The sequence below is a fragment of the Mandrillus leucophaeus genome, unplaced genomic scaffold, assembly GCF_000951045.1.
Source record: "Mandrillus leucophaeus isolate KB7577 unplaced genomic scaffold, Mleu.le_1.0 Scaffold1, whole genome shotgun sequence".
Taxonomy (NCBI): domain Eukaryota; kingdom Metazoa; phylum Chordata; class Mammalia; order Primates; family Cercopithecidae; genus Mandrillus; species Mandrillus leucophaeus.
Genome location: NW_012098097.1, coordinates 9214283 through 9223223, shown reverse-complemented (window position 1 = coordinate 9223223; position 8941 = coordinate 9214283). Strand labels below are relative to the sequence as shown.

Below are 8941 nucleotides of genomic sequence, written 5' to 3'. Positions count from 1 at the left end.
CTAGTTTTTTTTTGTATTTTTTTTTTAGTAGAGACGGGGTTTCACCGTGTTAGCCAGGATGGTCTCGATCTCCTGACCTCGTGATCCACCCATCTCGGCCTCCCAAAGTGCTGGGATTACAGGCTTGAGCCACCGCGCCCGGCCTAAACTCAGTTTCTTAAATGACTTGTGTCATTTGTAACTTGGAAGTAGGCTGGGTAGCACAATGGGGTCCAGCCAGGATGGAAGGCAGAGCCCCATGCATTCTTGCCCTTCTTCTTCTGGCCCTCACACGCCAGTGTGCTCTGGTACTCCAGCGTGCCCCATCTTCACTCCATGGCCCCTTCTGTCCTCTCAGGGACCAGCAGCGCTTAGTGTCTGCTGAGCCCAGGAGAGGAATTTGACTCAGAAAGAACCTTCTGTGGGTTTTGTGTTTGGAAAGCGATGAGCAGAGATGAATGATTGCGACTTGGGTGTGTGGATCGGGGTGGGATTTCTGTTTGAACCGGGCAGCATTCTTCCTTCCTTCCTGTCCTGGCCTCACCATGCTCCTTTTGGGAACTGTTTCTCCTCTGTAGGGTCAGTCAGTCAGTAAAAAACCATGGCTCACTGTTGGGCCTACCTGGGCATCTCTGACTGCTGGGAAGCATCTCTGCAGGGTAGCCTACAAATCTGAACACTTCCCATGAAGGGAGCTCCCATGCAGTGATCCCACGTTAAGAAACCTGTTACCAAATGTAAAATTTTGCCTCAACTGCAAGGAAAGCCTTGGTCTTGGGTAATTGCTGCTTTAGAATATTGTGGCTCTTTTCCCCTCCCCATCAGGTGTTTTTTCATTGCTCAGTCCTATGTGCTGGTGAAGAAGTGGAGCGAAGCCCTTGTCCTGTATGATAGAGTCCTGAAATATGCAAACGAAGTAAATTCTGATGCTGGCGCCTTCAAGAACAGCCTAAAGGTGAGACGTTGGCCTCTCCTTGTTTGCAAGCCCTGGCAGGTTATGGAGTCGGCTATGGAGGAGCTGCGAGGGTACAACAGCTGGGCTCCACCTCAGGCTGGTCCTCCCTAGCTGCCCATGGGACCTGGCATGGCCCTGACTGCCCAGGAGCTGCAGACTGTGTCACTCATGGCTGTGCTCCAGCCCTGAGGAGGATTTAGGTATGAAGAAGGGAAGGCATTTTTCTGATTTAAAAGAAACCACAGGAAAACCTGAAGTACTGCTCTCAGACTTGACTACACATTGAAATCTCTTAGGAAGATTGTTTTCAAGGTAGATGTCTGGGTCGCACCCTAGAGATTGCGGTTCTAATCAGTGTGAGGGGTCTGAAGTGGGCATTGGGACCTTGAAAGGCCCTAGTGATTCTGACGTGCAACAAAGTGAGAAGCACTGGTGAAGCCATCCTGCAGGGCCTGTGTGAGACCAGCAGCAGCAGCGGGGGCCTGGCTAGGAATGCAGCCTGTCAGCTCCCACCTGGGACCTTCTGCTTGTTTGGTTTTTTTTCTTTCTTTCTTTCTTTCGACAGGGTCTCGCTCTGTCACCCAGGCTGGAATGCAGTGGCACCATCATAGCTCACTGCAGCCTTGAACTCCTGGGCTCAAGTTACCCTCCCACCTCAGCCTCCTGAGTAGCTGGGACTACAGACATGAGCCACCATGCCAGGCCAATTTTTATTTTTTTGTAGAGATGGGGGGGTCTCACTGTGTTGCCCAGGCAGGTCTTGAACTCCTGGCCTCAAGCAGTCCTCCTGCCTCTGCCTCCCAAAACCTTGGGATTGGAGGCATGAGCCACCATGCTGGCCAGTAACTGCATTTTAACAAAATCCTCAGGCCATTTGGGGGTCTATTAAAGCTAAGGAAATGCTTGATCTAAAGAACAGCCCCAGGGCCGGGCGCGGTGGTTCACGCCTATAATCCCAGCAGTTTGGGAAGCTGAGGTGGGCAGATCACTTAAGGTAAGGAAATCAAGACCAGCCTGGGGAACATGGCAAAACCCTGTGTCTACAAAAATACAAAACATTAGCCAGGTGTGGTGGTGCACACCTGTAATCCCAGCTACTCGGGAAGCTGAGGCAGGAGAATCACTTGAACCTGGGAGGCGGAGGTTGCAGTGAGCCGAGATCACGCCACTGCACTCCAGCCTGAGTGACAAAGCAAGACTCCATCTTAAAATAAATAAACAAAGCGCAGCTGTGGAAGGCTTGCTTTGCTTTACTTTTTTTTTTTTTTTTTTTTTAAGATGGAGTATCGCTCTGTCTACCAGGCTAGAGTGCAGTGGCACGATCTCGGCTCACTGCAACTTCTGCCTCCCAGGTTCAAGCGATTCTCTTATCTCAGCCTCCCAAGTAGCTGGGACTATAGACATGTGCCACCAAGCCCAGCTTATTTTTGTATTTTTAGTAGAGACAGTTTCACCATGTTGGCCAGGCTGGTCTCAAACTCCTGACCTCAAGTGAGTCTCTGACCTCAGCCTCCCAAAGTGCTAGGATTACAGGCGTGAGCCACCACGCCTGGTGCTTTACTGATTATTGAATGACGACTAGCTTCTTAAGCTTGTGGCCTACTGTGATGATATAGAACTTGTTGCAACATCAGCTGGTCTAAGGAATCCATGTGTATTTGACAAGTAGAGACCATTTAGAAAACCAAGCAAAGGTTCCTGTTGTTGATGGAGTCACGCCAGCGTTGGAGCTGCTGGATCCCGTGCATGCTCAGAGGGGTGGAGAAGAGCTCTCTGCCTTCAGAGTGCTTGTAGTTTTGTTGTAGCCACAGACTGGCATGCAGGAGCCCACCTATGGATACAGAAGAAGTTAAAGAGATCCCATGCAAAGGCAGAGTTAGGAAAGAGCAGAGGGATGTGGGCAGGTGGGGGTGACGGGCGTGGCAGCGTCGCCACTGTGGAATATCATCTTGGGACACGGTGCAAACCAGTGTGGCCTTGATTTCACGTGCTGAATTGCTTTGTGGGGGACGTGTCAGAGAATGGAGGCGGGAAGGGTTCTGTGGTATCCAGACCTTCTCGGGTCATTCCCAATATGCCAAGCAAGAGACTGAGGCCGGGAAAATTCATCGCCCTCGCTGAAGCAGTGGGATGTAACGACGAAGGCCCTTGAGCGAGATGGCCCAGCCCTTTACCCCAGCCCGCTGCCACTTGGGGGCATGGCCAGCACATTGCCTAACCTCTCCATGCGTCCGTTTTCTCATCTGTAAAATGGGAGTGCAAACTGCCTCAGGATTATTGAGAAGGTTAAGCTAGTGATTATGTAACCTGCTTAGAATAATGCCTGGCACACTGTTTCAGTGTATGATAAATTTATTAATATTATCAACATCATCTTTATTTCCAGGCATTATTACTTAAGCCGTGGCATAGCTTTTCCCATTTGAAACAGGCTAGCATTTTTAGTTTTGTTTTGTTCTAATAGGGAGAACCATTTAGAAAGTCTAAAGTTCTATGAAAATACCAGTGGGGTCGCTTAACTCAGGTTAGGTTGGTGTGCTCTGACCTGGCCCTGACTCGGGAGTACACGTTTTCTGAATCTTACAGGACCTACCTGACGTGCAAGAGCTCATCACTCAAGTGCGGTCGGAGAAGTGCTCCCTGCAGGCCGCGGCCATCCTTGGTGAGCCCCCTGCCTGGCCTTTGTATCCCCAGACTTCCCTTCCTGCCACTGCCCTTCTCTCCCACAGCCCATACTACTGTTTTAAGGTTGAAAGGGTTGTCTCTGTTCATCTGTAAGATGTTTCTTTTTCCTGGCCTTTACTTGTGCCAGCTGGGCATTAGATCGTGTAGAAGCATTTCGAGATGCGCTGTTACACTGGCCCTTTTCCCTTTTACTGTCCTCATGCAACTGTGCTGGCTTCACTGGGCCGACAGCGTTGGATCTGGGATTGATCTGTTTATCTCCACCACTTCTCAGCAGGAGACAGGACTGGCTTCCCCACGTACTGGCTCCTTTTACTTTTGGGATGTAGGGGCCACCTGTGTGATAGGCCTCATTTGTGAGTAGTGTGCTATTATAAATCATTGTTCTTACTGAATCCCTGTGAAACTTCCAGATGGAAACGATGCTCATCAAACAGAGACCTCCTCTTCCCAAGTCAAGGACAATAAGGTAAGTCTGGGCTGTAGTTTTTGAGGATTACAAAGCAGGATTAGTAACAAACTAGAAATGCAAGCTCATTGTAGAGCAGTGGACCCTAAATTTCTAAGGAAACCCCCACCTCTCTCCCTTCTCTTACCCAACCTCAAAGCTTCCTGCATAAAGCTTCCTAGATGTCAGATCATCCCTGGGAAGAAGAGGGTTGAGGAACCTGTACTGTACAGAGTAGCACCCGTGGGTAAGAGCTCTAACTCGGAACATGGCCGACAGACCTGTACCCCAGTCCTAGCCTGCCCGTCTCTTAGCCTCTCTGGGTTTCAGTGACTCTGACTGCAAGACAGGGACGTGGTAGCCGCTCCTCGTAGGAGGCTGTCAGGATTGAGTGATTGAGTGAGATGGCGCCTGTAAAGCTCTGAACCAGGCAGTCGGCACTCAGGAAATGTTCACCAAGGGTGTTCTGTGACAGATGCCTACATACGTCTCTTTGATTTGACTTCCAGCCTCTGGTTGAACGGTTTGAGACATTCTGCCTGGACCCTTCCCTTGTCACCAAGCAAGCCAACCTTGTGCACTTCCCACCAGGCTTCCAGCCCATCCCTTGCAAGCCTTTGTTCTTTGACCTGGCCCTCAACCATGTGGCTTTCCCACCCCTTGAGGACAAGTTGGAACAGAAGACCAAGAGTGGCCTCACTGGATACATCAAGGGCATCTTTGGATTCAGGAGCTAACCAGGCTCTTCCTCAGGGGTGGGGGAGATTCTGACTCTTAATCTGTATTGTGAGAAAATCCCAGCAAGTTCCATGATATTAAATCCAGGTCTGCGTTGGCCCGGGGCAAGAGTTTAACATCTTCGGCCCTGCATTCCTACATCTTGTGTTTGCACACATTCTTAAGCAGTGTGTTAGGAGAGCACCCTGTCGTCTTCCGGTAAATGTGTGCGGGGTCATCCTGTCTCCTAGGCCTCGTGGGAGAGGGCCGCTGCTGTCTGGTGCCCTGTGAGCTGTGATTGCCTTTGGTCAGTGATGTGTTCAGGAGGCCACACCAGGCACAGATGGGGCCTTGAAACGCTTTGTCATGCTTCTTCAGTACCATGGATTTGAAATGAACTCATCCTTGCTGTGAGCATCCAGGATCCCTTGAAAAGTTTATCTATGACTATGAAACTGGCAACGTCACCCCAGAATTACGGTCAGCCTTATTCCCCTTCACTTCCCAGTGAACGCTAAGAAGTTTCAGACAAGCAGAGAGCTCTATTTTTAGAAGAAATATGTTACACTCAGAAATGATGAAACCAAATCTTATATTAAAAGGCAAAGATGATGGAGACTGTGCCCATTTCTTATGTGCTCTCCCTCATATCCAGTCCCTGTTCTCTCCTCGGGAGCCTGGCTGTGTGAACCCAGTGAGGTCAAGTGTAACCTGACTCACCAGCAGCTAGGTGTGGCTGATGCCAGATACAGATGTTAGAGGCACTATTTTTCAGGAGTTCCCAATGTGTAATTTTTTGATGCCATTACATTTTAATCCCCTTCTTTACTCCCCTTTTTTTCTTAGTCATCCCTTTTCACTTCTATTATAACATCAATAATAGAAGTCACAAAAACAATGTAAGAAAGCAAGGAATAAAAGTGATTTAAACATGTACCTGACACTTATGATTCCCTTTGGAAATCAAAACTCACCTGTCACATAGGAAAGAAAAGTCGCCACGAGAAATGTTGGCTTAGTTGTTTTCAGTTTTTGAGCAAATCCGGTGGCTGGAAGAAAAGGCTGACTGGTTAAAAATCCGAGAGCATTGTTTCAGGATGGCATTGTAACTCCGCCAGGGTTCCCTTTGCCCGCTGCCCAGATGGAGCTGATTCATGGAAACAGAGGAATTGTAATAGAGTTTAATTCACACAGAGCCGGCTAAACAGGAGACTGGAGTTTGTTTTTACTCAAATTGGTCTCCCTGAAAATTCAGAGACTGGGAATTTTAAGGATAATTTGATGGGCAGGGGGTCTGGAAGTGGGAAGTGCTGATTGGTCAGGTTGGAGATGAGGTCATAGGGAGTTGAAGCTGGCCTCTTGTGCTGAGTTGGTTTCCTGGGCAAGGGCCACAAGACCAGATGAGCCAGTTTGGATGGATGGTGCCAGCCGATCCATAGAGTGCAGGGTCTGAAAAATATCTCAAGCACCATTCTTAGGTTTTACAACAGTGATGTCATCCCTAGGAGCAACTGGGAAGGTTCAGAATCTTGTGACCTGTGGCTGCATGACTCCTAAACCGTAATTTCAATTCTCGTGGCTAATTTGTTAGTCCTGCAAAGGCAGTCTGGTCCCCAGGCAAGAAGGGGTTTTATTTCCGGAAAGTGCTGTTACCATCTTTGTTTCAAAGTTAAACAGTTAAACTGTAAGCTTCTCCCAAAGTTAGTTCAGCTTATTCCCAGGAATGAACAAGGACAGCTTGGAGATTAGAAGCAAGATAGAGGCTGGGTGCAGTGGCTCATGCCTGTAATCCCAGCACTTTGGGAGGCTGAGGTGGGCTGATCACAAGGTCAGGAGATCGAGACCATCCTGGCTAACACGGTGAAACCCCGTCTCTACTAAAAAATACAAAAAATTAGCCGGGCATGGTGGTGGGCACCTGTAGTCCCAGCTACTCGGGAGGCTGAGGCAGGAGAATGGCCTAAACCAGGAGGCGGAGCTTGCAGTGAGCCGAGATCGCACCACTGCACTCCAGCCTGGGTGACATCTCAAAAAAACAAACAAACAAACAAACAAAATGGAGTGGGTTAGGCCAGACCTCTTTCACTCTAATAATCTCACCATTCGAATTTTTGAAAAGGTGGTTTTAGAATGCCACTGTGGGCTTGGCTGTGCCTCTTGTTTTCCCAGTAAGTTGCAGGGAGGGCGGGCTAAGAGCTAGAAAGGATGGTGAGACACAAATCAGACTTCTTGTTAGATTTGGGTGGTGGCTTAGAACCTTGAGATGCTGGAAGAGGGGCCTTAAGCCCTGGGATTTGTTTTGGGTTGGAGAGCCTCAGGAAGCTGGAGTTTTCCTAATTGAAAGTTTCATCATCTATGCCATATAAATTTAGGACTATCCTCACCCCTCCTGGAAATCTAGCACAAATAAGCTGGACACAGTGGCTTACGCTTGTAATCCCAGCACTTTGGGATACTGAGGCAGGCAGATCACTTGAGGCCAGAAGTTCGAGGCCAGCCTGGGCAACATGGCAAGACCTTGTCTCTACCAAAAAAAAAAAATTTGTTTAAAGAAAAATATATATAGCACAGATGATTGGTCTCAGGTCCTTGTCCATCCATGTCCTCATCCTCCTCTCAGGGTCATCTGCCAAGATTCTGCACCTCCCTTGTCTCATCTCTGTGCTGACAGCCGTGCTGTCCTCCAGCTCCAAGAACCCAGTTCCAGGCCCTGCTGTGCAGCAGTCTCAGGCCTGCCTCAGGCCGTTGCCTGCAGCATCGTGAGGGGGACAGGCATGGGGAACCGCTCATCCTCCTGGAAGATGTCCCTTTGTCCTGCCCACAGCCCTCCCAGCCTCTCCCACTACAGTGCTGGCCTCAGTGGGGACCCAGGACCTATAAACTAGGGATGGAGGCGAATCCCGACTGCACCGTTTCTTCTCAGGTTGCCTAATGCTTTGTCTCGCGGCCACACTACAAATCCCATTCCTCTCGGTGCTCCTTCCAGGCACTCTGAGCAGCATTGGCTGTTACCGGCCAGTGATGCTGTTTAGTATTAAAAGCAGGTGTTTACATAAGAAGACAGATCTGGCAGGGCCAAGGTCTCCGGCGAGCTTGCACATCCCTTCACGTGGGACTCTTGGACATTAAGCAGGCTGTGTCGTGGGGGACAGAGCGCCAGACGCAGGACCCCCTGCTGTCCTCAGGCCCTGGGAAGCGGCTCTGCCTCTGATGGGAGCAGGTTTCAAGCAGGCCCTTACTGCCCCTGCACCCTGCAGGCTGTTCGCTGGGGATTTTCACAGAAGGACACTTCGGAGGCCGCTCAGTTCTGCCTTCCCGTGGAGCAGGACGTGCAGTTGAGGCCCCGGGGGCTGCGAATGGGTCTCTTCCAAGTGGGTGTTCCATGTTGTGCTGGCTCCAGTCCCTCCTCCAGGATGGACTGTGGTGCTGTCAGCAAGCTCTGAACCTAGAGGAGGCTTCTGTCTCCAACATCAAGAGAGGACGAAGAGACCTCAATTCAGTCTCCTTATACTTTTATTTATTTATTTATTTAGAGACAGAGTCTCGCTCTGTCGCCCAGGCTGGAGTGCAGTGGCACGATGTCAGCTCACTGCAGCCTCTGCCTCCCGGGTTCAAGCTATTCTCCTGCCTCAATCTCCCAAGTAGCTGGGACTACAGGTGCATGCCATCATGGCCAGCTAATATTTGTATTTTTAGTAGAAGTGGAGTTTCACTGTGTTGGGCAGGCTGGTCTCAAACTCCCGGCCTCAAGTGATCCACCTGCCTTGACCTCGCAAAGTGCTAGGATTACAAGAGTGAGCCACTGCGCCTGGCCCAGTCTCATACTTTTAAAGCCTGCCCAAGGTCTGCTGTGGCTGTGATCATGGTTTCTTTCCTTCTCTTTTTTTTCTTTTTTTTTTTTTTGAGACGGAGTCTTGCTCTGTCACCCAGGCTGGAGTGCAGTGGCGCGATCTCAGCTCACTCCACTTCCTGAGTTCAAGCAGTTCTCCTGCCTCAGCCTCCCGAGTAGCTGGGATTACAGGTGCCCGCCACCATGTCCAGCTAATTTGTGTATTTTTAGTAGAGATGGGGGTTTCACCATCTTGGCCAGGCTGGTCTCAAACTTCTGACCTCGTGATCTACCCGCCTCAGCCTCCCAAAGTGCTGGGATTACAGGC

The 8941-nt window shown here is 49.9% G+C and overlaps 1 protein-coding gene across 5 annotated transcripts in view; it reads left to right on the top strand.

Moving 5' to 3' along the window:
* Positions 1-5402, top strand: part of SRP68 (signal recognition particle 68kDa) — a 46831-nt gene extending 41429 nt beyond the window's left edge. For all 5 annotated transcript variants that reach the window (XM_011982808.1, XM_011982731.1, XM_011982590.1 and 2 more), the window contains 4 exons: positions 805-934; positions 3521-3596; positions 4033-4088; positions 4577-5402. In XM_011982808.1, the coding sequence (XP_011838198.1) occupies positions 805-934; positions 3521-3596; positions 4033-4088; positions 4577-4804 (490 nt within the window). In that variant the 3' untranslated portion in view covers positions 4805-5402. The remainder of the gene's footprint in view (positions 1-804; positions 935-3520; positions 3597-4032; positions 4089-4576) is intronic.
* Positions 5403-8941: the final 3539 nt, after the last annotated feature.